Raw genomic sequence first — 25,885 nt, forward strand, 5'->3', positions numbered from 1 at the left:
ATATATATATATATATATATATATATATATATATATATATTGCAGTTTCATCTACAACTGACAAATGATGTGAACTCTCTCTTCTTTAAAGAGAGTCCATCCTTTTTTATATTTATATATATTAACATTTATATGCTTTATCATTATATTATCATATTATATTGGTAAAAATAATGCTTGTTGGTTTTGTTTATTGCGCGGCGGTTTGTGCCCCGGAAGTTTTGTTCTCGCCCCGGTAGTGTTTCCATCAGACCCCTGGCAACGGAAGCGATGGCGGGGGATTCTGCAGTCGAGCTTCTTTTTATTGATACCTTTAAACACCAGAGTGCAGAGGTATTATACCTTCTTTTTTATTTCAACACCCTGTCGGTCTGCTTTAACAATCGTAATATGTCTTTTGAAGTTTTGCAGAATGCGCGACTTCACGGCTAACATGCTAAGATTAGCGATTGACTTGAAACAGTAACAAACGTGTGTCTTGTCTTGTTATTCACCGTTGAAAATAAAAATTTCGTTCGCTCTATGTGGCTTGGACTTAACGTTTCATTTACACTTCCCTCGCGTAATTATGAACAGCTTTTACATAGGCCATTGGACAGGTGATCAGCTAATGCTAATATTATATTTGGTCGTGTTTGTATCTTCCCCGAATTGCTCACTCCCTGATTTAATTTTTACGAGAATCTTACGAGGTACTTTTTGTCTACTAGTTGACCAATGTGGACGTGGTTCGCTTCCCTTACGGTGTGCTCGTCACTGAGGTGCGGGTTATCCCTCCAGGAATCAGAGCTCACAGTAACCTACCTGACAACCGAGCACTTGGGTAAGAGTGCATGCATTCTGCATACAAGCACACGCACTGACTTGTGATTGCTAAGACTACTGTCCTTGTCACATTGTTGTGGGCACAATTGCAGAAGATTGTTGTTTCCCATTTGGAGATTGGTGGTTACTTTTTGGAAAAGGCATTTGCTTTTTCAAATTGAGAGAAGCCAAATATACAATTACATATAAATGTAATTTGAGGCAACTTTGAGTGATTTACCAAGCATGTTGTGGTAAATCACTTTACCAACGCTTAATGTGTGTCCACAACAATACCCAAATACCCTCAAGAACAAATACAAGAAAATAGTATACTCGTATATATTCACCCCATCCTCATACTTAGTGTGTTATTTATTATCCTGAATTTTGGGTCCCAATAATTACACCTAATAAGCTGATGATAACTTCCCTTTAGCGATGCAGTGTGACAAAGTAAACGTTGAAAAAATTTAAATAAGATCAGGTTGAGTAAGATCCCGTGACTATTCCTTTTTAAATGAATTAGGTAAACACACAGTTTCCACTGTATGTACTGTCGTTTAGGCCTTCAGAATAATGATGTCTTGAGAGCTCACCTGATCATACGTAATAAAATGAAGTGGCAACATGAGCCAAACAAATAACGCTTTGTTTGAAGTGGACATGATTATGGTGTTTTTCTGTGTGATTTTAGTGTAAAAAAAACATGATATTAACTCAATGTGTAATATTTGCACTACTCCCATAACTAAAGTCACGCAGCTGACCGGACATCTTAAGAAACAGGTCGCTTGAGGACAGCTGCAGATTGGAGAGATTTACGTCTCATGACTAAAAACTAGCATTCTACTGTCCCCAATTCAATACTTGTCACTGTTTCTCTGTTGAGTCGCTTCTTGATTGGCTGTGTTCCATTTTCTGTGGATTGTTGTACATTTTAAGCAATAGTTTATTTAACTGTTTTTTCTTAGTTTCTTTCTTCAGACCTTTTTCTTAGATTTAATATGAGTAATGAGTAATATTTACATTTACAAACATTGTTTTTTATGTCTAGGTTTCTGTTTTTAACTTTTTTTTTTTTTTGCATATTCCAGAGAAACATCTCCACATGCCTTCCAACTGGAGATCTTCTTCAATAATGTCCTCAAACCAAACAGTTCCAGCTTCCATAGACTTGGCAGGTACAAGTTATCTTCATTTTCCCCTAACTGGCTGTGCTATTCAGCAGAATCCCTCTTGATACTCTGACTCGGTGTCTCATGGCCACTTTGGATATATGTTAAGATACTCATGTCTGTTTGACCCGTTGAACCAGTCATGGGAGCACCTGAGCCCTTTTTCCGAGGCCAGTGGGGTGTGTGTGTGTACCCACCCATATTCAAGTCTCTTTGTTTCTCCTGGCTAACTGGTCTCTCCAGAAACTCAACCCCACCCACAGACTTGTAACAAAGCGTAGTGATTGGAATTAAAAAGATGAGTAGAGGAAGGTTCAGGTTTTGGATTCAATCTAACCTTATAATAACAGAGGTGTGTGCAGCGGCTCAGCAGTGTTTGCTTGTATCACTGTCCTGAGACGACATTAAAACTTTTAATGTGTCACACCCTGTCATAATCTTAACAAGGGAATGTGTGATTGTTCTGATACATTTAAATCTCAGGATTCAAGTGTAGGATACATACTGGAAATTGATGTAGCTTTATTTCTCCTTTTCACTCGAACACTGTTTATTTAATGTAATGATGTTGTAATGGATAATGCCTCCAATAGGAAATTGTACAGATCCCATCAATGTTGCTGCAGATCCATATCTATCCATAGAGCTATTTCTAATCACTTTAAGTCTCCCCACAGCTTGGAGTATGATGAGAACAAGTCTATTGTATTTAGGCCAAGTGGAAAGGTAAGATGTCATTTATCTAAAATATTTAGATTTAAGAGAACATCATGAATTGTTTTAGTATGAATCTACATTTACTGACTTAATTCTTAGTTTTTTTTTTTTGGTTTTTTTTTTTTATAAACACACATAGGTGAACACAGACGGTCTGGTGCTTCGTGGCTGGTACACAACTCTTACTGTGGCTGTATATGGAACAGCAGAGCGAATGCATGGCCATGGACACAACCAAAGTTCACCTCCACCACCTCCACCTCCACCTCCACAACAGACCAGTGTGTCCAAAAGGATGGTTAAGCAAGGTAAGAACAATTTCACAGAAACAGAATATTTGATTTAGCATGTATTTTTTTATTCACAAGTTATTTGGTGAATTGTGTTATTTTTCAGAGTGGGAGAAAGAGGACCAGTATAATGGTAGCCCCCCTAGACCTGCTCCAAGAGGTCCCCGTACTCCACCTGGTCCTCCACCTGATGATGATGATGATGATGACGACGACGATGACGATGATGAACAGGTTCAACCAGGAGGTAAAATAAAGTTGCTTCATTTCTGTAGTAGCACTCGGATTGCTGATTCACATTTTCTCTCTGACAACAGCGGTTGGCATGGTAAAAGAGGAGCCATGTGAAGGCCGAGATGACTATCTGGAGGCTGTTTCACCTGAGAGATCTCTGCCAGCTGACGAAACCTACTCGGATGCTGAACAAGAGGAAGAATGCGATGAGGATGAGGAACATGAAGAACAGGAGGAGGAAGACGATGCAAGAACAGAAGGAAGTGTTCCAGATGAAGAGGAAGAGGAGGATGATGAGGGTGAGGACGTTGAAGAGGAGATGGAGGAAGGTAGGGGTGTCCTTATATAGGAGTAGGATCATCTGCAATCTCAAATAGATGCACCCCACTGCCTAAATGACCGTGTCTCAGCGGGCCATGGGATTAGAGTCCATTTGAGTGACATGCAGAGAGACTGTCCTGTGGCATGCTGCCTTTATCCATTACTGCTGGAGGCTCAACACTTTCTTTCTTGGGCAGAGGTCTGTGTGGAAGCATATGTGCTCATTAACATGCTCACAGCTATAGCTGTAGTCTCATCCTGCATGCAATGCTGCATGGTCGGGGTTCATGCTGATGTGTGAGTAGATCCGACTTCTCATATTGATGTCTGACATCTGTAATGTAATGAAGAGGGTATGTTTAAAACATGGAACTTAGACTCATTCACCTATCTCACTCTGAAGCTAAATTGTTGTCTTTAAATATATGTAATTATTTTTCCTTTTTCTGAACCAGGTGATGATGGTTATGAACAAATATCAAGTGATGAAGATGATTTGGATAATGGGAGCTTCAAGATACCATCTTTTGACATGGACTACACCCCTGAAGACATGGAATCTGTTCCACCAGTTCAATATGACCCTTGTGACCGAGAACTCAGACCTCTGCTCTTCTTTACTCCTCCATATAAAACACGCTTTGATGTGGCTGAGAAGGCCAACGTGGAAGAGACAGAAGACGCCATCAGTATTGAAGCAGTCACTGGTGGTGAGGAGGAGGAGGCTGTTGTGCAGCTCAAAGAGCTGATAAAAGGCATTGGGGATGACAGGGACACACGGTGGGTCAATGCTCTGGAAGAAGCACCAGGAATTTTGGCCAAAGTGTTGACTTACTTAATTAAACTGGGAGAGAGTGAGGTGGAGGAAAATATCAGTACCCTTGCAAAGTGGGCTCTTCAAGCACTCAGTATGGAAGTAGCTCTGACCCAACCAATTGCCCTCAACCTCAGACAGCTTAAGGCTGGTGCCAAGATGGTGTCATACCTAGCAGAATGGCCCCCAGGCCTGACAATACTGTTGCGTGAAGGTGCCCTGAGTGTCCTGCTGAAGCTGCTCAACGGTGACCATGTTTCCTCCACCCTGAAGCTCAGCATTCTCAAAGCACTTGACACCCTCATTAGTGCCCCCGCTGGAGTGGAGGCTTTTCTACATGCTGGAGAACATGAGAAAAGTGGTTATCAGGTTAGTCATCGTAAACATTCTTCATTTTGCTCTGGTTTTTGCTGCAAAAGCATAATCTGTGTAGGCAATGATTTGAAGACTTGTAATCCACTGCTAGCATGATATACCCCATTGTTGGCATATTTGTTTCCCTCAATAGCATTTAGTGGAGCTGTTCCTCCATGAAGAAACTGTGAGAGTTATCACTGCTGGCAACGCCATAATACAGAAGAGCCATTTGTATGAGGTTTTGGTTGACCTACAGAACTCAGCAGCTGCATGGAGTGAACCACATCACGTAAATATAATCATGCAGCCACTCATACTCGCCAGCATTATTCAAATTGGAGTGTTTTTGTTCTCAGGAGGAGGTTGAAGATGCTGAAAGTCCTGTGGAGGAGGAGTCGGCAATTAGTTCTTCACCTGTTAGTGAATCAGAGCTTGATCGGCTGGCAGGCATTTTAGAGGAGCTGCATCACCTACTAGAAACGGCCCCAAACTGTATGGTGCAGCCCCCTGGAAAAGCATTTCCAACTTCTGCTAGGATAACAGGACCGCAGGAAAGAGATGATCCATATCCTACACTTTACAGGTATATGAAAAAGAACACAAGAAATGGAAAGTATTGCTTACATCTTCTGAACACTGTTTCCCCTGTCCACATTAAGGTACATGCATGAATGCCGTTTATTAGAGAGCATGACAGTGGTTCTGTCAGCTGCTGCAGCAGCAGGTCACGTTGGAATCACCCAAGGTTTTCGAGACCTTCTGCACCTCCTGTCACTCTCACAGTCAGGATTGCTTTTTCTACTGGCCCAACCAGCCCCCACCAATCTGCTTCTACGGCTGCTTGCATCAGTGGCGGAAGCCGAAGGGGAGGAGACAACTTTCCCCACAGGAGAGTCGAGTCTGTCTGGGCCCAGCTATGGTGAAGAGGGCTTTGGTGTTTGGCTCATGCAAGCACTCCATGCTCTCCAAGGGATATCAGAACTCATGAGTCATGTGGCCCAAGGAGGAGAGGGAGCAAATGGACTTAAAGAAGGTGATAACCCTGAGGTCCTGGGACAACTACATGCTCTCTACTTGATGACTTTCACCTTAACTGGTCGGAGTGCAGTGGCACATGTTTTCAGTCTGGATACCAACATTTCCTGTCTGGTTACTCTTCTACAGCATCACAGCAAGGATGGACAGGGGTGAGCCATTTTTTCTAAATCATTTCCTCTCTCAAGACTGGTATCCTTGCATATATTAACCACATACTCCTTCCTATAGTGAAGCCAAGACACGTAAAGCTGTAACATACAACTATGCTTGTATGCTGGTGTTGATGGTCGTTCAAAGCTCAAATGACCTGAGAATGATGGAACAGTTTGCTGCTCCACTGTTGGCTTTATCCAAGGGAGATGACAACAATGCTAAGTTGCAGGGTAATATTATCAATTTAGTGGATAAGTGAGTTAATTCTGCATGTTTGATGTTTGTTCATCCAAGTGATTTCTTTTTTTTCCTCATGTGCTCAGAGCTTAGTAAATGGCTGGAACCTCTGGAGAAAGTACGCTTTGAGATGGCAAGCATTCCTCCACTCATCAATTACATCAAACAGGTACAGACTCTTGTGTCCTTGTGTCTAACCCTAACCCTAACCCTAACCCAACTCAGCTGAAATTTTAATGAGTCGCTATTTACAGTTTGAATCTGGAACACTTTCAGTGACCAAACAAAGTGTTTTTTTCTCAGGTGAAAAAGACAGCAATCTATAGAATGTATTATCTTTCTGGAATGTGAAATCACACTGACATCTGAACGTATTCCTTTTCACCTTTAGAAGGCTGTATTTATATAAATGTTCTTTCAACTACAGAATGTTGAAAATGTGTTGACCGCTGACGGGACCGGACTAGTCACTGCTCTCAAGGTGCTCTGTCAAATTGCCTGCCCCCCACCATCTGTTGAAGGTAAGAGAAATAAAAGAGAATTTTTTGCATAAGAACATAAAGTATTATTAATTTGTTCCCCTTAGTTCACTTAGTTTTAATGATTGATCACAAAAACTGAAACCACTCAATGAAAAATGTATCTGTTTTTTTAAGATAACACCCTTCAATTAAACTTAATTTCCCAGATGTTGAACGACCATTTCTTTCCTTCCTAGTTTAGGTGATTGCTTTCTTTTGGTCCAGATGCTATATTCACCTCAAGGAAGTGATGAAGTAATTCCTAAGTGGCAATAAGTCAGTGTTATCATTGTTCTGCAGGGCAGCAACGTGACCTGAAGTGGAGTCTTGCAGGGGTTCAGCTGTTCTCTGGGGAGGGGCTGGACACATGTGTGCGTGTCCTGCAGAAGCTCTGCAGTGTTCTGCTGCAGCCGTGGCGCATGCATGGACACATGGGCCCTACCCCACAACGATGCATGATCCTCAGCATATGTGTCAGCACACTTAGGTTGCTGCGCACCATGTTGACGGAGCTCCTTCGTGGTGGAGCTTTCCAGTTCCGGGACACTCGCGTGGCCAATGTTTTGGTGACACTCCATATGATCGTTTGTTCGATCCCTGCATCAGGCCGTCTGGATGGGGAGGAAACCAGAGTGCAAGCACTGATTGTTGATGTGCTGCTGACATTCACACAGGGTGTCAATGAGGAGGTGTGTGAATCGTTTTTTTTTTTGTTTTGTTTTTTTTGGTTATTTAACACATGGCGTATTTAGAATACACCTTAGTGAGCAATTTAATCCCTCTGACACAGGTGACTCACACTGAAGAAACCTTATCAGGTAATACATGGTCTCTGATGCTGAAAGAGGTGTTGGTGTCCCTGTTGAAAGCACCCGAGGGTCTGTTCTCTGGCCTGACGTTGTTGTCAGAGCTTCTGCCGCTCCCGCTACCAATGCAAAGCGCTCAGGTATGGTTATGTTTACTGTACTCTGTGCTTTTTATTGACCGTTCAATTCTAACTTCGTCTGCATAGGTGATATCACTTCAAGATGTTGCTGTGGCATTGAACACCAGGAAACTGTGGAGCATGCACATCCGGGCCCAGTGGAAAGTGTTTTCAGAGACTTTGAGATGCGTGTGTGCCACAAGCTGCCCTGCTCTCTTGACCATACTCAGGAGAGTGTGTGTGCAGCTGGCTGACTTGTCCTCTCCCACTGCAACTCTTATCATGAAGACCCTGCTGGAGATGCTGCTGGAAGAGCTGCAGCCGTGAGTAATGCTCACATACAAATACGAACTCTGCTGTGTTAATGAGAACGTTTTCATGGACTATAATTATTTTGATTGTTGTTTTGATGTATTGAGTCTGAAACAAAGTAATGTTGTGCCCAGGGTTGAAGGAAAAAGTACATGCTGGGGTCAAGTCCTGCGTCTGCTTTCTTTGGCTGATGCTCTGGTGTCACAGAGAGCTTGTAAGAGCGCCATACTGCACCTTCTCTCTGGATCGGTGTCTGGAGAGGAACAATTGACAGACATGTTTCCGCTGCTGCTTTCCTTGTTGCTTCCTCCTGCTGAGCATTGTTTACAGCAACAGCAATGCAGCGAAATTGTGGGGACATTTGTGCAGTCACTGTGTGACCAGGTAGATTAATGCTAAAAGGGACAGCTGTAGAAAACATTGAGAATATTAACCACTGAATTCATGTCCCCCACAGGACATATCCCTGGTGATTTCCTCATCAAGTGAAACTTGCACATCAGAAGTTGACCAACTGGCCAATTCTCTGCCTGGAAAGGAGATGATGTCTTCAGTTTGCAATGCCTTGTTGGAGGTTTTGGGTAATACTGACAGCAGCGTTTCACTTCTGCTCACCTGCGTCAGGACGTTGACATTCTTGACCGAGCATGATTACGGACTTTACCACCTTAAAATGTAAATGGAAAGTGTCTCCAGCATATTATATTCAATTTCATTTGATCATTAAAAGCACATTGTTGATTGATTTCAGAGCCTTGAAGAAACACAGTGCTGGAATTTACGCCCTGTTGAAGAAGCTGGTGTTTCCATTTAACAAGGATTCAGCAGATCTCCTCTCTGCTCTTCTCGACTTCCTCAGACAGATTGTCAGCACTGACCATATGGTGGGTTAAGAGACTCCTTACTCAGCTCAAATATCATTGTTCCTGGTGCCCATTCTGATTGTGTCTGTGTGTGGCTCCAGTGCAATGAGGAGAACCAGGGGTCCATTGACGATCCTGCTTTTAATAGTCCCCCACGGCTTCTCACTGGGTCTGAGATGAAAGCTTTGCTGCAATGGGAAGAGTCTGACAGTCATCCGTTGCCCAATTTGGAAAAGCAGATCATGGTACGATCAACTCTGTGTGTTATAGGAAATCTGTCAATGGAGTTGTTGCACTTACACTTTTGTTTGGCTTTGTTGTAGAAACTCTGCAAGGAAGACGAGTCACTAGAGACCATTCTGGACAATGTGATAGTTCTAAGACAAACAATGGAGACAGCCAGTGATGCGCCCCCATCTGTTGACACTGAGCCAGCGCTACCGGTGCCTGAAACACTCGTGGCCCAGTTCAGTCATAGGTACAGTTGGACTACAAAGTCAATTAAAATTGTGATACTATGTTGAAGTCAACTCAGAATGACACGTGTTCCATTATCCTCATTAAATTTTCCCCAATTTAATCCAAAGGACAGTGTTTATGCTGTCAGACGTTTTGGATGAACAACTCAAGGCATTATGGTTCTCTCCATTCCAAAATGAAGATATTGAGCCTGACCTTGACATGGTAAGTGGTTTACCAATAGTGTGATTATTATATACCTGCTAGTTCATGAGTAGCTGTCATAAATGAGATTACTTAGAAATATTCTTCTATGGACAGAGAGTGAGGGATGTGTTTATATATCAAACATATTTCTCCTCTTCAATGTGTAATGACTTTAAATATATATTCAATAACACCTGTGACTGCCACAGTAATTCACAAATTCATGTTAAGTAGATTTGTAGGCTCTGTACAGTCTCTCTTTTTGAGTTACAGGTTAAAGTAGACCTTGTCGGTTTGGCCCAAGAGTGTTGTCCAGACCTTGACCTGAGGGCGGAGCTGCAGCGCTCCTTCCTCTCCGAACCCACATCTCCTGGACACACCAAGGCACCTAAGGGTTTCCGCCTCGGCAAACATAAGCATGAGACATTCATTACATCAAGGTAGGAGTTTCTGTATTGTTTTGCTACTACATTGAAATACACGTTCAGTTATTAATTTAATGTCTTTGCAGTGGTAAATCTGACTATGTGGAGCCTGCGAAGAGAGCTCACATCATGGCTGCTCCCCGAGGTCGTGGAGGTCGAGGTGGTTTTGGTCAGAATCTCTCTCGACCACACGATATCTTCCGCCAGCGGAAACAGAACACTTCTCGGCCGCCAAGCATGCATGTGGACGACTTTGTGGCTGCCGAATTCAAAGATATCACTTCTCCGATTGGGCTTTTGCAGCCAAAAAGACCTCCTAAAAGTTCCCCCAAACTTCCCACCAGAGGCCTTTTCACCGGCAACAGAGGCAGAGCCACTTTCCACAGCCAAACTCGTTTCTTCACCCCGCCACAACCTAAAGGAGTGCTTTTATCTGGTTCGTACATAATTTCACAATTCAATTCATTTTTGAATTTATGGTACACGTTCAAACTTAAGACTGAATTGTTGTCCAACACATCAGTCAGCGATAAAAAGACTTTCCCTTTATTCTTCCAGGTAATTATGCTCGTAGAGAAGGAGGGCGTGGGTCGTCATGGAGCAGCCAAGTTCCTGCTGTCACTCACAGAGGAACCTACAGTGAACCACGCGGTGGCCAGAGCAATTTTACCCGTGGCCCTCTGCCGTCCAGACAGCCTCCTGCAAGTAGGGACCTGAAGTGCAGTTGCTCCATATCATAATGATTTCCGAACCCGACTTTTCTAATCGTTCTTCTCTGCCTTCTTTCCCCAGGTGCCTATCGGCTTACACCTCGGGATCGAGTCCCCAGAGGCAGAGGCGGCACTGGGTTGGCGTGGCTTAGTGGAGGAGGCGGTGGCGGTGCTGGAGGAGGCGGTGGGGGTGGAGGCAGAGGCTCTCAAGGGAGCAAGTTCAGTGGAGGCGGAGGTAGTGGGGGCGGACGGGGCCGACATGTGCGTTCGTTCACCAGGTAAACTCACCTGGACAATGTCTAGAGCCTGTTCTGGCCACAAATGGACCATTCCTGGGTTGTCAAGCGATGGAAAGACTGTGATGATGTTTTATGTTTTCTTATTTTGAGTTGTTCTGAGAATAAACATTGTCGTAAATGAGGTTTGTGCTGACTTGTTTAACAGAGATGTTTAAGGGAGATGAGTACAATTGCACAGACTCAACAAAGAACTAAGACTCGCATTCTTTCATTGAACCATTTTTTCTAGTTTAATTTTTTTCCAACTAAGAAGAACTCACAGTTTTTATAGTTTAATGCAGTCAGACATCAAACTGCGTGGGCGGCTCCCCCAAGAGACTTGGTAGACAAATTATGACCGAAGCATGTATCACTAGCCTTGTCGCTTATTAGTGTGCGAAGAGACGTCTCCACCTTGTCGATTCTTATCAGCAGTTTGTCCAACCTTTTTCCAAGCTGCTCTTTCGTAGGCAGGGATCCGTCCGTCTGGTCCCCAACGGACAGGGTCTGCACAGCGTCTGTGAGGAGATGTGGCAGTTTTGCAGCGTCTAGATGGGCCCTTGCAAACCGTCGGCTCAATGAAACCTCGGCTGATAGTGTTCGGATGTCGCATGTCAGGGTGAACAACTGACCCTGCAGAGAGAAGAGATCAAAATATGTCCATGGCCTGTCCTTCTTACCAGCTATTCCTCTTGCGCCTTGTGAGCAGACCTAAAGATGTGTTTTTTTTTTACTAGTCTTTGGAGGTCATCAATGGCGGTTTTACACATGGTTTGGAAACTTTAGCTATTAAGTTAAAGAGGTCTTCACTGTGAAAGTTAATTTGCCGAATCGACTTGAAAATGCAAACATCAAACTACCTTCAACTCGTCCACTGCAGCCTTCAGCTGCCGCTCATTTTGAGCCAAATATCTCCTCTCAGAGTTCTGCTGGGATTCCATCATCAGTCTCACATTCTGCACCTCAGTCAGCATCTCATACCTGCAAGAAGCATCTTGTAATAATCAAGACATGGCAGGTCATGAGGACTAGTCCCACACCAACCCACCTCAGTGTTTCAATTTCAGATTGCAACTCGAGTAAACAGTTATGTTGTGAGCGTTGGTTGGGGCTGGTGGTGCTTCCACACTCAGACAGGTGAGCCTCTAAATCTCTTCTCTCCACCTGAAGGAGACAACCTGAGAACACAAGAAAATAAATTCAAAGCTCTCCCGGTCGTTTATTAGCCATTAAAAGGAAGACATAGGAGGCCACTTCACTTAAACAAATATTATATTGAATCACCACAAAAATATGTTGGCTTGATTAACAATAAACAAACAACAGTATTAAAAAAAAAAAGCCTGTGCACTCTGAGACGAACCGGCACTGCATGCACACACACTGCACCTACCACACCGGTAGCATGTGAACTTTCCACCTGCCAAGGACAGAATGATGAAGTTGATCTTGCATAGCAGTTATAAAGTGAAAGGTGCACACATTGTTTGTACTGGAGCCATGGCAACAAAGCCACGTTTCAACTGCATCTAGTATGCTTTCAAATAGTAATAATCACATACCTCAAGACTGGGTTTGACAAATGTGTAATCTACGGTACAAACCTGAGTTTGTGCAGGAGACATAGGCATACTGGCAATGGTCCTCATGCGCAGGCAGACCCTCCAGGGAACAGACAGCCTCACATCCCTGTCTTGCATTGGCACAGCGGATCTGCAGACGGTTCAGGTCATTGCGCATGTACCTGTGATTGTGCACACAAACACAGTCATTGAAGGGCAACTAAAATCATAGTCAGCTTTATAGGTAGACCAAAGGTCCTGAGAAAAGTACTCGTCCTCTGATGTGATCCAGTTCGTGGTTGTCATGAAAAAGTGTCTGGGTGGGTCCCTCACCATCAACGGTCTTCATGTTTATCAAACTGAGTGAAGAATCGAACAGCAAGGTTCATTCTAAACTAGATATAAATGTGTCCATTTGGCTTGCTTTTTCATCAAACATTTCCATTGAGACTTCAGGCCCAAAGTGAGTCTATGTATTTTTTTTTTGTCTGGGTTTAAGACGAAAATCCACAGACCTGTACAAGGGTTTCAGCCGACTCGGTTCCAGCGGCTGTCTGTCCTCTGGACAAGTGCTGTGATGGAGAAGCCAGCGGTTGATGCACGAGCCGCAGTAGGCGTGTTCACAGGGTGCCTGCAGGGGGCGCTCTAAGACATCCCCACACACACAGCAAAGGAGACCCTCGTTTACGTAACCCAGGAACCTGTCGAGCTCGTACCCCATCCTAATACTAGCGAAGACAAATGTCAGTGAAAGTTCTTCAATTCCTCACAGATCAAACGCCAACGCACCTGACCGGCGAACTTTTCCTCCCGATCTCCAAGTGCTTCCGAAGCCTTCAGTCCACGAAGGGGGCCTGGTCTTTCCAAACGTCCTCCCCTTAAAATTGAGTGTTTCTTTTCGAGCTCGTTTCCTTGGTGACAGTAGAGGACAGCTGTAAGGCGGATGAGATCAGGTAAACGCAGAATTCCGTTTGAACACCAAGACAGAGTGTAACGCTTATTTTCCAAATGGACCAAATCCATATTTACACAATAACTGTCTCACTTACAGTAATTTACAGTCTTACTAAGTGAAGCTTACTTATATCAATCTTGTTTTATTCCAAGTTAAATGAACATCTTTACATTTGGGGTTTGCTCCTTCACACTAACATTCGCCGCCAGCAATCCTGAAGTCTTAGTTCCCGACTTCTTTGATTATTTAACGGACACAGAAAGCTTTAATCGTAAACTTTATTGCATAGTCTATGCTCAGACACAAGACCTAAAAAGGTTCAGAATACAATATAACTATGAACTAATGATTCCATTCAACACGCGTTTGGAGAACAAGTTAGACGTGGTCTTTTTTAATTCCAAAACGTACATTAATATGTGACATCCTAGTTCATTTGCACCGATGTGGTTTCATCCCCATAGCGTTGGTTAACATTCCCTGGCTGTTCAACTGCAAATGTTCTGATACAAAGCTATTTTACGCATAGTCACCATTTAAGAAAGTCGTGTTTTATTCAATAAACCCTCGTAGTTACGTTCATTGGGATCGTTCCACGACTCGGAAAATTAATTAGAAGAGACTCGTTTGTGGGAATAAACTTTCTGTTAACGACAGTTAAAGCTGTAGGTGTCTAGTGTCTGTTTATCATTAGTTTCAGTGCCGGAACCTGAGAGACAGCAGTCCCAATCGCTGGCACTGGCAGCTGCTGTGGCAACTCAAGATGGGGGCGGATGTCTCTCTCCTTTCAGGACGTGTTCCCTCGAATTCCGGAACCTTCTGCTTCACTTCGTCAGTCCAAGTTGCTTGTGAGCAGCGAGAAACTACAAATTGCCTACAGACGAGTGTGGAAATCGTCACTGGTGATTTAAAAAAAAAAAAAAACACCCTATTGGACATTGAGTTTTATCGACACCGCTCAGCAATCTGATGCGGAATATATATAAATAAATAATAATAAAATACATACAATTGTAATTATACATTTAAAACAAAAAGGTTTGTAGGGCCAATTTTACATTTCCGCTTCTTCTTCCGGGGTTTCAGCCAATCTTGCTCTTCCCCTCATTCAGCGGGAGAAAAGCAACACGACAAAACGGCACAAGGTCCGGTGACGAACTTTCAATTCTAAAATGTGTTTCAACTTGTGCAGTATTTGTACCTTTCCCGATGCTGTTTGGATGTGTTTTTTACGCGGGTCGTTCCGCGAATATGCTGGCAAACGTTTGTTTTTTTCCACTCTGTAAAACCTAACTTAGCGAAGATCACTAAAAAGTATTGCAACGATGTGTTATTAATACTCTTTAGATAAAGTCCAATGTGTTGATCTCAACGTATAAGATGTTAATAGTTGAGTTTTTGACTTCTTACCGTTACTGCTTAAAGTGCAGCTACACTGTAAGTACAGCGGCCATTTCCCTTTCAAAAGATACCTGAGTAATACTGAAACCTGGAAATGTTGCTTAGCTCATTTTTGTCATAAAAAAACCTCTACCCTCTTGCATATTCTTTTCACTACTGGAACAGTCCTTCCGATAGTTGAATTGATTGTCATTTGTGTTTGTCTCCAAATTAGTAGAGTTATGAGGCGTTCAGCAGCACCCAGTCAGCTGACAGGCAATGCTTGGAAAAAGCCTCGATTCGTGCCACCTGGTGCACGTTCGTGTCCCTCGACAGAGTCAAGTATACCTGTTAAACCAGAGCCAAGGACAGCACCGACTAAGGTACCATGTCACACACGTTTGCTCAATTGTACTATGGCGCAGAGCTTCATATTTATGTCACATTTCCTGTATTTAAGGTTCAAAACAGTCAACCAGCATTATCATTGTCCTGCAAAGACAACATCCAACACAAAGGTTCAACAACTGTGCCTGCCATGTCCAAAGTATTGGCTCGGGTCCTTGGTGCCACAGAAAGAAAAGAAAGTGTGGCGGTGATCGATCATCCAGAGGTTGATCTTCTACCTCAACAGAGGAATGTCAGCACTGATGAAGGTACATTTTTGGCGCTGTTACACTCTTGCTCATACCCAAAGGACTAAACCATGCCTTACAGAGGTGGAGAGATGTGAATGTGACCACAATGTTTACTTTTTCATTGTCATGGGAGGAGACAACAATTCTGCTGTTTAGATAGATTGTGACAGCACTCAAAACGCAGAATACATCAGTGAACAACTTTGCAATAATGCATGACATAAAAATACAGACAGTAGTTTCCAAGTCATAAATGGAAATATAGCCAGCAGTTCCAAGAAGTTGCACTCGGCAGGTAAACAAAGCTTACACAATGAAAAAGATCCGACTGCTTTGTTTTTTTTTTATGTCCAGTGTGAAAACCGTCTATATTTATTATTTTAATTTTAGTTCAGGCTACCTTGAATAATAATGAAACGTTTGTTCTTAATACCTATTTGTTTGACAAGAAAAAAAGAATAATTGACGTTCAATGTATTCCATATTTACTCCTGATACAGAGCACTATACATGCTATTCCAACACCCAAAGGGCTTTACTTGCCCATTCACTTAAGATGATGGCAATAGGCAGTGGTTCCTGAGCAATATGAGCCCTATGTTGATGCCTGTAGTGTTCCTCTGTGTGGCTTTTCTTTGTTGGACATCCTGTTTTGTCATTGCGGCTCATTGTGATTGAAGCAGTGAGAGAGGTGTTTTAATCAGGGGAAAAAAGGACAGTAGTGAGAGAAAGACATGAGGGGTAGGGAGTGTTAAGCCCGGCTGGTGACTGGAGGTCCAGAATTATGTAAATTAACGAGGCGGTTCCACGATAGACCTCGCCTTCGCTCTGCGCGTATCTTCAAAAAAAAAATCCCCAAAGAATGCGGCTGCGCTGTAACGCCGTGTCTTTTAACCATCGTGGTTTGTAACGCGTCGCAGCTCCTTCGCGGTGTCCAACGTTGTCAACAGACTCCAGGTGGCTGCGACGCGCAGCGCGGTCCCGCGAAGCCCCGCCCCTCCTTAAGTTAAGCCGGGACCATGGCGCTGTTTCGGAGGTCTGACGATCGTCACCTCCAAGACGTTTGTATGTCACGATTTACTCATGTTTGTCACGTTTCGGACAAAAGCTCGTGCCTGTGTTGCACTGTGAACGCAGTGCTTGGCTTGGGTTTTACAGAGGCCGAGCTGAAAGTAGGGCGGGCTGGGTTTAAGCCGCTTAACTACGTCAGCCTAAAGCTGGGAGGAATTCATCTAAAGCCCTCTGCAGTAGGCGGGGGCCTTAACGAGGCTGGCCTAGTTAAGCCTGATTCTTGAGCGCTCCACCGCCTGTTTTTGTTTGGCAAAGAAGCTGAGAGCAGACCAAGGAGAAGTGTGGTTTCATGTTTGTTAGGTTCATCTGATATTCAAATGAGAACTGTAGTGGATGCATATATGTCAGATGAGATACCGAAGACCTGGAGCAGAAGGAGAGACATTAACTAGACCTGGCTGCTGGACAGAGACTGCTTTAGGCCTGACTAAGTCTGAGCGAATGCTATGCTTTAAAATGGAACCCAGCTCTGCATTTCTATCCAACATGGTGGGTAAGGCTCGCTCCTCTAACTTCACCCTCTCTGAGAAGCTGGATCTGTTGAAGCTTGTCCGACCCCACATCCGCATCCTAGAGGACCACACCAACAAACATGCTGTCATTGTGGACAAGAACAAGTGCTGGGACACTGTGGCCGAGCAGTACAACACACTAGGAGGGGACAGACCCTACCGCACAGCCCAGGGCCTCAGGACCCTCTACAAAAGGCTAAAGGAATCTGCCAAGCAGGAAATGATGCAAAGGAGACACGCCCAACCAGAGTATCGAGGCAGCATCTCCGAACCTACCCGCAGAATTATGGAGATGATCCCTCACCTGTTTCACCATGTGCCCATGCACGAAAAAGACCTGGCACTCAGCAAGTAATAATATTTTTTTAGTGTGTTGACAGAAGTGACAACGCATGAAACCAGTTTTTATTGATTGTATTGTATTGTTTATACAAGTTTGTTTAATAGAAAAAAACGTTTTAAGTCGATATTTTTGGAAAAGAATTGAATCCATTTTACAATCTTTCTGTCCTACTCCCAAACTATTTTGGATGAGGTGATCCCTTTACAATTAGCAAAATGATAATTACATTTGAATCATCACAAAGTGATCTACTGGTTTGTTAGATTCATAATTCATTAACTAGAACTGTGTTCCACTTTTATTTTCAGAATGATGTGTAATAGACACATTTCAGCCATTGAGCCCCCTGGCAGCAGCTCATCTGTTGTCGGGCTGCAGGACTACGCAACAGCAGCTGATGTTGCACCAAACATTCCTCAAGATGTTGTCCAGCTGGACACAGATGAAGATGTCAAACCGCCCCCAGACCTACCTGCACAAGCAGGACCAGCTTTGGAAGTACACCACTTGTCAGAGCAGGAGCAAGACTTAGACAGTGTACACAATTATAAAGCATCTCCGTCACCCACCTCGTCTTCTGTCAACATAGCCCTCTCTGCCTCGCCGCTGCCTTTCCATCCGAACTTCTATCACAATGACTTCTACGGTCGCCATGACTATGGCGGAGTGCGTCCTCTTCACCTAGTCAGAGAGGAGCATGAGCTGGTGCTTGCCAATCACAGGAAAGTTGCTGTGTATCTGGATGAGAAGAGGGAGGGGCAGAAGAGGAAGCAGGAACTTGAGGAGGAACTTTTGAAGGCCAAGATCAGAGTTGAAAAACTGAGGGCTGCCAGACTTCGACATGGACTGCCAATACCACTTTAACCGGCTGATGCCAATGGAGGAGTATCACTGTGGACAGAAATATGACTGAGGAGCAGTTGGATTGTCCTCATTGTTGAAAACATAGTGCCTCACAATGGAGAACATTTTGAATTCATCTTAAATGAACACTGTGCAAATGGTACATTAGTGTCTGTATTTACTAGGGAGTATATGGTACATATACGTTTAAGTGTCTTTCTTTATGGTGCCTGTTTATGAATCCGGAAAAGGTGTTGATCGCCTTAAAATCTGTCAAATTGAATCAACCTCTGCAAATCAGATTACAAAGTATCACAACAGCACTTGTGGGATGGCATGCTTGTTACAGAATCAAAGATGAAATTGAGCAGAACTAAACAGTAATTAAATGAGCTTTAACACTTCTGGTGACCAGTTGTTTTTTTCTCCAAATTGACCATGTCCACAGAGGGATGATTCAGATCACCATTTATCTGACCTTGCTGTGCCTCATTAGGCTAAATGTTTTAAAAAAAAAAAAGCCGACTGGCTATGTTAGTTACATTCAAATGGTCAGTTCTCGACTTTGCCACTGAGAAATAGGACAAATTGTTTTCTCTGTTTGCTCCGTTGGTCAGTTTTTTTTGACGTGTGAATAAGGTTGCTTGTAATACAACAGCGACCTCTATTGGTGATGGTGCGTCAGTATTTCTCCACCGTTTGCTTATTTGTTTCCAGGATCACTGAGGACTCCAGAGACGATCCGTCAAAGCCCAGCACAGTCTGTAACAGACTTGGATTCTCCTTCCCGTGGCAGTAGTGAAGATGCACGTTATTTCAGCGTTCTTTGGTGTAAGGCAAGCACTAGGAAACACAAGCGTTGGGAGGGGGACGCTGTCCTAGTGACAAGGGGACATACAGCAACTTTGAAGGACATGAAGGGGAAAGACATTGGACGGGGTGAGAACATCATTTCCATTTTTGATTTCGTTTTTCATTTACTGTTAAGGTTCACTAATTCAAGTCAGAATTTATGGTCATTGCCTACTGACTGAGAAGTTGACCGATGCCTTACACACAGGACGAGTGACATTGGATTAAAGTCGAGAAGAGTGCTTAACAAACTTCCAGAGTTGGCAAAAGATATGCATCCAAAACCGGAAAAATGATTCACTCCCGACTTGAACCCTCACCAAGCAAATGACCTACATAACTGTTTATTATGGTTTGATTTTCAAATATCTTTTATCATCACACCCATGGTTCCATATCTCTAGGAAGTGGCTACAAGGTGTTGCAGTTGCTCTCCCTGAGTGAGGGCGAGACCCTTATGATCGGTGGGAAAGAGGTTGAAGTGTTGGGGCTCATCACAAAGGAGGACTACGCCAAGGGCTGTTGTTTCCAAGACTGCCCAGTGGAGACAGAGGAAGCTCTTCCGAGCCAAGTCAAGCTTACTTCTCAGAGATACAAACCATTTTGCCCCCCTCTACTGGCCGGAGAAGCTAAAATATCTAACAAAGAGGAGAAGCGGACGTGTCAGCCTCGTCATAACCCTAATGTTCCAGGTATTCTTAATAATTAATGGAAGCCAATTTGAACCCCTGTTTGTTTCTTTGCTCCAAGTATCAGCTCTCTGTGTATTTCTTTAATGACCCTTTAAACATTTGTTAATTTTAATCTGCTTATTATAAGAATGACTGAGTCATTATTTAATTCATAGTGTTAATGTAGAAGTTGCATAAAAGCTGAAGATTGTTATAGGATTTGATCGAATGAGAACGCAGCATGATCATAGAATGTTTAACCACTAAAGAAAGGTTTTGTTTGTAATGTTCTCATGATGTCTTCTGACATGGTTTGCTATTTTCCAGGTGCTCTGGTGATGCCTCGTCCATCCCACAACCACCAGTGGTCTAATAACAAGTCAGGTCTTCCTGTGGTCGATGTCGTAGTGGATCCCCATCTAACTGTTCACCTGCGACCTCATCAGAGAGAAGGATTAGTCTTTTTATATGAATGTGTCATGGGCATGAGGTGATCCTTGTGTTTAAAAGTGAGCCTAGAAGTTACATGAATTTAACATTTGTGCTTGTATCTACAGAGCTGACGGTCGCTACGGTGCCATTTTGGCGGATGAAATGGGCCTTGGAAAGACCCTCCAGAGTGTCTCGCTGTCTTGGACACTTCTTAAGCAGGGACCGTACGGTGGGAGAGCAATTGTCAAACGTGTCCTCGTGGTCACTCCTGGAAGTCTTGTGCAGAACTGGGGCATGGAGTTCAACAAGTGGCTGGGTCGAGAGAGGATTAGTGTTTTTACAGTGGATCAGGTGAGGGACGGGGTCTGGGATGGAATGTCTTACTCTTCTAGCTATTAATCCTTGACTGCAGGATCACAGGGTGGAGCAGTTCTTGTTGTCTCGGCACCACAGCGTTCTTGTGATCAGCTACGAGATGCTGCTTCGCTGCCTCGAGCAGGTTCGTTCTACCCGCATCTCTGTGTTTTAAATTTGTTTGCTCATCATTGGTTTTTGATTTTTCAGGTGCAGAATGTTGATTTTGGTCTAATAATTTGCGATGAAGGTCACAGGCTGAAGAACAGCAGCGTCAAAACATCATCTGCCCTCAGCAGCCTCAGCTGCACACGCAGGGTCATTCTCACTGGTATGAGCAGCAAAATAGCCACTTTACTTGTTTGATTTGTGTTGATTTTGTTCTGAAGCATCGCACTGTGCTTGCAAGTCCCTCAATACCCTTTAATCTTTCAGGCACACCTGTACAAAATGACCTTCAGGAGTTCTATGCTATTATTGACTTTGTTAATCCTGGTGTTCTTGGCTCAACATCCACTTATCGAAAAGTATATGAGGAGCCCATCCTAAGGTCCAGACAGCCCTCCTGCACTGAGGTAGAAGTATTTTAAACACTTTTCATGATGGCTTCAAATTCTCATGGCACGTCTTGCCACAGGATGACAGAACGCTAGGAGAAGAGCGGACAGCTGAGCTCTCTCGACTCACCAGTATGTTCATCCTGAGGAGGACGCAAGAGATCAATAACAGATATCTGCCGCCCCGTTTGGACTGGACACTGTTCTGTGAACCTTCTTCACTCCAGCTCCAGATTTACAAACGTCTGCTCAGTCACAGAGCCTTCAGAGCGTGTCCCCAGCAAACTCACACACACTTGACCTGCATCACTGCTCTGAAGAAGCTGTGTAACCATCCTGCGCTGCTTCGAGCCTCAGCAGAGGTCGGACTAAACTCCTATCTTATGTTATGTTGTTCAATCTAAAAGTAACATTAGCTGTGGATCTTTATATTGTCTGTTATAGGAGAAAGCTGACCGTGGATCTGATGAGAGCTTCTTCGAAGAAGACATGGTGCACTTTTTTTCTGAATCATACACCTCTGATGGAATGGACCCGGCGGACTCTGGAAAACTCAGTGTTCTTCGGGACCTTCTCCAGACCATCAGACGCATCAGTCCCTCTGACAGGTTAAGGATTTTGAGTCTTGCCACTCATTGAATTGCAGGTGTTAGCGTGAATTCTAATCCTGCAGGGTGGTGGTGGTGTCCAACTACACAGAAACACTTGACATGCTCCAGGACCTGTGTGGACACATGAACTATTCATTCTCTCGACTGGATGGACACACGCCCACCAGTCAGAGGCAGCTTCTGGTTGATGCTTTTAACAGCCCGTATTCCAAGTACTTCCTCTTTCTGCTGAGCTCCAAAGCAGGTGGAGTTGGCCTGAATTTGATTGGTGCCTCTCACTTGGTGTTGTATGACATCAACTGGAACCCAGCCAACGACCTTCAGGTGCTGTTAACCCCAACACACTTTTGGATTGATTTTCACCAGACCAGGGTGGGCAAACCAGGGTGGTGCAGGTTTTTTTTTCCATCTCACGAAGAATCAGAATCAAATTTATTGCCATGGTCAGTGGGGATCCCACCAACATCGGAATAAAGTGCTGTCAATAAAATAAAATAAAAAAACACACAAAGCACAAACAAGCAGGACTAGAGTGACAGTCAACTGATTAAACCCCTGAGACACCTCATGACCAGTTCGAACAAAAACCTGCTAGAAAAAACTCTCCAACCCTGCACTAGATTGACTTTGGTCTTGTTATCAGGCCATGGCTCGAGTTTGGAGGGACGGACAGAAAAAGGCAGTGCACACATATCGTCTTCTTACTGCTGGTGAGAGCACTTGCATGCTACATTTGCCTGCGCTCAATGTCAGGTTATTACAGGCGTTAGTCATGAATAATGACTTGCAGTTGTTGTGTTCAAAATAAAACCAGCAGGTTTAAATGCTCAAAATCCTATAATACTAGTCATAAAGTTTTTATTTGTTGTACATCAAGTTCAAAATCTGAAGAAGCGTTTGGCATTTTTTGCTTTGCATTACAAAAAATGATTATTATTTAACCGGCCCTTAATTTTTCATTAAGAAGTTGAATAATTTTTAAAGAAAAAACATTCAACTTTTTAAAGAAATATTCAACTTTTTTTTTCTTTAAAAAGTTGAATATTTACTTTAGAACTTCACGGCTTCAAATCGGTGAATAGGTCTTCCGGCCCAGGAAGATTTGTCCACAGTCCACAATTCCTCCGCATTTATTGCCTCAGAAACAACACTTTGAATGTCACCCCATGAATTTTCTATGGGATTAAGGTCTAGGGTGGCCACAACATCACTGTAATTCTGTTAGTCTGGAACCAACATGCTGCTCACTTGCTAGTGGGTCTATGCGTAGATATGCATAAGGCATCATGACCTCTTATTAAGTATTTTAATAAATGCAAACTGATCCATGATCCCTGGTGTGTGATAATAGTCCTGCTGACACCACAGAAAGGGAAACGCGCCCATATCATGATTCTTGCACAGTCATTCTTCACTGTCTCACAGTGTACTGTGGCTTGAAGTGTTTTCGGGCCACCTGACAAAAAAAACAAACTTGCTTTCATCAATGTTTCTGCGTTTCACTTTAGGCCAGTTGATGTGGTCTTTGGCTATTTATGTCCACTTCAGCATGTTGTTTTTTTTTTAACAGTAGAACTTTGCAGATAGATTAAATAATTCACACCTCATTAATTGAACTCTAAACTGCTGTTTTTGAACACAACCCTTTCATTTATTCAATTGCTGGTAAATTGTTTACCATAGAATTTGGGATTCAGTTTGACACGTGGTATATACGATATAAATCATGACTTGTGGGGCACGAGTCACCTGGCAATTCATTTTTCTTCTTTCAGGGACCATTGAGGAGAGAATTTTCATGAGACAAATTGCAAAGCAGGGTCTGTCCGATACCGTTGTGGATTTGGGCAAGGCCTCCGATCACATCAGCTTTACCACGAGTGACCTGCAAGACCTTTTCAGTCTGAAGGAAACACCCTCACTGACTCATGACTTACTGAACTGCAACTGCAACAGGGACGGTTCACTCAGCGGTAAGCTCAACATCACCCACAAGTTAGCTGAGTCGTTCTTCAAAGCTTGTTACTGATTTTTAGTGACTGCGGATGAGGAGGAACCCGTCTCCAGTCGGCCGTGTCAGCTCGGTCGTCAGGTAGGGCGTGGCACGACCACAAACAAGCACCCGAGCATGTCTGAGCTCATGCAGTGGCGACACTACTCTGGTGACACACTCACTTTCTCAGACCCATATCTCGACCACGCCCGAGACCACATCACCTTTGCATTCCAGACCACCGTCTCTCACACAGTTTAATTTCACAATAATAATAATCATAATAATAAGCCCCGACATTTTGGTTAACACCTGTTGCAGAGTTTATATTTCACTACGACACAAACTTGTTATGTGTTCATAAATTGTTTGAATAAATGTTCTCATTGGTTACTTACATTAACGTGTCGTATCATATTTAAATACAAGCCAAGCATTATGGGTCCTTGCCATCTCTCGTGTGCTCGTTCCCACAGGCTCCACATGTGAACCCTGACAGATGAAGTTAGACACACATGTTGAAGTGTTATATTTGTTTTCACAATATAAATAGCAAACTCTAAACACTTATTTGAGCGGTCTCAGAACTTTTTTTTCGCATGCAGAGAGGTCCAACTCAGGACTTCTGAAACTCGAAATGGAATTCATTTTTTAAGATTTTTGCTTTACCCTCGTAAAATCCTCCCCTGAGTTTCAGAGGTTCCCGTGCATTATGCTGCTTGTGTAATGCAGAATATCAATAGGAGGCATTGTAAAATCAGACGATGAATATTGTATGAGGATGCTGACAAGTTTGACTTGTCATCTAACATATTTAGTTATTTCATTTCAACTGGTATTTTTCTAGCCAAGAATTTTCCTGTTCATTAAGTATGTCATTTACATTATATTATATATATTGCGTATTATTATATTATTTTTACGTGACATTATTATATTAATTGAAAATCTAAAACCGCTACATTAAATTAAGTACAATAATATGTAATTTGTATTATCAAATGAAAGCTTTTCCACCTGGTGATGTTTTCGTAATTATCGAAACTAACAAAAAAAGCTGACAATGTTTTTAATGCTAATAATTTTTTAGCAAATGTGGCATAATTCTGATGCTGGGTAATAGTATGACACTACATGGTAACTTTATTTGTGATTATATGAAGAGTTTATGAAGTGAATGTGGTTGTCATTCCTCTGCAATAACCATCACTTCTGAATTACTTTCCTGTTTTCATTGTCCAATGTGTTGGCAGCTCTGTAAATGTCGGCCAGTCTTGTGAATGCAGACTGATCTAGTGAATAGAAGTGGCTCATTCTCATCATGATGCTGCTGCGTGGGAGTTGTGTAGCTGTCGCGAATTCTCACTTCTGCGCAACTGCAACAAGAAGTGGTCTTTTTTTTTTACTTTTAGATTCTTCAATGACTTTGTTGCATAATAACTGGGACTGAAATCTTTTCATTATGAAATCACACCTCAACTTGTTGAATGGATATTTTTCTTATTAACTACATGACCTTCAAGAAAAGGTTGAATTTTAAGACCATTTTCTCCATTTCCACCCGCTAAATTTTTTTTGTTTTTTTAAATACGGTAATCACACAAAATATGAGTGGACTAGTGGAATATCAGTTTTCCTTCAGGGAGGGAGTTGGCGATGGGTCAGCGAATCGGTGCAGCAGGCGCAGTATTGCAGTCGCTCTCCCTTGCTATTGTGTGTAAGAGAGAGCTGATCCAAAAGGAAAAGCTCTTTAATTACCAATTATTCTTTATCCCGACCCTCACCGATCGTCATGAGCTTTTGGTCGTGACCAAAAGAATGTGATCCCACATACAAGTGGCTAAAATGAGTTTTCTCTGACGAGGCGTCTCCCTCAGAGATAGGATGAGGAGTTGTCTTTTGGGGAGAGACTTGGAGTAGAGCCACTACCTCTCACCATTGAGTGGCGTTAGTTGAGGTGGTTCGGGCGTCTTGTGAGGACGGCCCGGCCAGCTGGCAGGAAAACGAGGGGTTGACCCAGGACCAGGTGGAAGGATGCAGTACATCCTTACTCCCTTGGTGACATATATTGACGTTGGGAAAGTTGTCTTTTGCGTCCCATTCTGTTGAAAAAGGCAGCCTTCAGCATTGCATGTTGACCCATTGGCAGCACGACACGTGAAAAAAAAGCTGTCTTGGAATAGAGATGTAGAAGTTCCCCCAGTTCAAGACAAAAACGAGTAAATATGCATTCGAGATTGAGACCCTAAAAATTTGGTCTTAGACCGG

At 43.2% G+C, this 25,885-nt stretch overlaps 4 protein-coding genes across 10 annotated transcripts; 3 read left to right on the top strand and 1 right to left on the bottom strand.

Moving 5' to 3' along the window:
- Positions 1 to 237: 237 nt before the first annotated feature.
- virma (vir like m6A methyltransferase associated) lies at positions 238 to 10,995 on the top strand. Of its 2 annotated transcripts, none has more exons than XM_053887447.1 (27): positions 238 to 333; positions 711 to 823; positions 1,902 to 1,988; positions 2,660 to 2,708; positions 2,839 to 3,007; positions 3,096 to 3,236; positions 3,307 to 3,552; positions 4,000 to 4,727; positions 4,867 to 5,004; positions 5,072 to 5,298; positions 5,375 to 5,902; positions 5,982 to 6,136; positions 6,230 to 6,312; positions 6,571 to 6,664; positions 6,965 to 7,353; positions 7,455 to 7,610; positions 7,677 to 7,912; positions 8,036 to 8,285; positions 8,359 to 8,576; positions 8,653 to 8,785; positions 8,866 to 9,009; positions 9,088 to 9,242; positions 9,352 to 9,448; positions 9,704 to 9,870; positions 9,942 to 10,291; positions 10,414 to 10,560; positions 10,648 to 10,995. In XM_053887447.1, exons 1-27 carry the CDS (start codon positions 271 to 273, stop codon positions 10,845 to 10,847), a joined length of 5,463 nt encoding a protein of 1,820 aa, XP_053743422.1. In that variant the 5' UTR covers positions 238 to 270; the 3' UTR covers positions 10,848 to 10,995. The 2 variants fall into 2 exon arrangements, with proteins under 2 accessions (XP_053743422.1, XP_053743424.1); XM_053887449.1 differs by having other exon boundaries at positions 3,307 to 3,522.
- Positions 10,996 to 11,080: 85 nt separating this feature from the next.
- Positions 11,081 to 14,188, bottom strand: rnf41l (ring finger protein 41, like). Its single transcript, XM_053887457.1, has 7 exons — positions 14,070 to 14,188; positions 13,195 to 13,337; positions 12,921 to 13,050; positions 12,448 to 12,587; positions 11,892 to 12,021; positions 11,704 to 11,824; positions 11,081 to 11,476 (listed from the first exon to the last, which is right to left on the bottom strand). Exons 4-7 carry the CDS (start codon positions 12,581 to 12,583, stop codon positions 11,153 to 11,155), a joined length of 711 nt encoding a protein of 236 aa, XP_053743432.1. The 5' UTR covers positions 12,584 to 12,587; positions 12,921 to 13,050; positions 13,195 to 13,337; positions 14,070 to 14,188; the 3' UTR covers positions 11,081 to 11,152.
- On the top strand, positions 13,090 to 24,475 carry rad54b (RAD54 homolog B). Of its 6 annotated transcripts, none has more exons than XM_053887452.1 (16): positions 13,090 to 14,505; positions 14,979 to 15,123; positions 15,201 to 15,396; positions 18,865 to 19,086; positions 19,404 to 19,691; positions 19,998 to 20,160; positions 20,228 to 20,453; positions 20,515 to 20,601; positions 20,667 to 20,787; positions 20,892 to 21,031; positions 21,094 to 21,375; positions 21,458 to 21,621; positions 21,687 to 21,948; positions 22,268 to 22,334; positions 23,400 to 23,597; positions 23,661 to 24,472. In XM_053887452.1, the coding sequence occupies exons 2-16, from the start codon at positions 14,983 to 14,985 to the stop codon at positions 23,876 to 23,878; spliced, it is 2,775 nt and encodes a 924-aa protein (XP_053743427.1). In that variant the 5' UTR covers positions 13,090 to 14,505; positions 14,979 to 14,982; the 3' UTR covers positions 23,879 to 24,472. The 6 variants fall into 6 exon arrangements, with proteins under 6 accessions (XP_053743427.1, XP_053743426.1, XP_053743425.1 ...); XM_053887451.1 differs by having other exon boundaries at positions 13,090 to 13,358; positions 14,976 to 15,123; positions 23,661 to 24,471; XM_053887450.1 differs by having other exon boundaries at positions 14,274 to 14,505; positions 14,976 to 15,123; positions 23,661 to 24,471.
- On the top strand, positions 16,458 to 18,858 carry LOC128771752 (fibrinogen silencer-binding protein). The gene is made up of 2 exons (XM_053887456.1): positions 16,458 to 17,312; positions 17,613 to 18,858. Exons 1-2 carry the CDS (start codon positions 16,783 to 16,785, stop codon positions 18,166 to 18,168), a joined length of 1,086 nt encoding a protein of 361 aa, XP_053743431.1. The 5' UTR covers positions 16,458 to 16,782; the 3' UTR covers positions 18,169 to 18,858.
- Positions 24,476 to 25,885: the final 1,410 nt, after the last annotated feature.

This window comes from Synchiropus splendidus, chromosome 15 (assembly GCF_027744825.2).
Source record: "Synchiropus splendidus isolate RoL2022-P1 chromosome 15, RoL_Sspl_1.0, whole genome shotgun sequence".
Classification (NCBI taxonomy): domain Eukaryota; kingdom Metazoa; phylum Chordata; class Actinopteri; order Syngnathiformes; family Callionymidae; genus Synchiropus; species Synchiropus splendidus.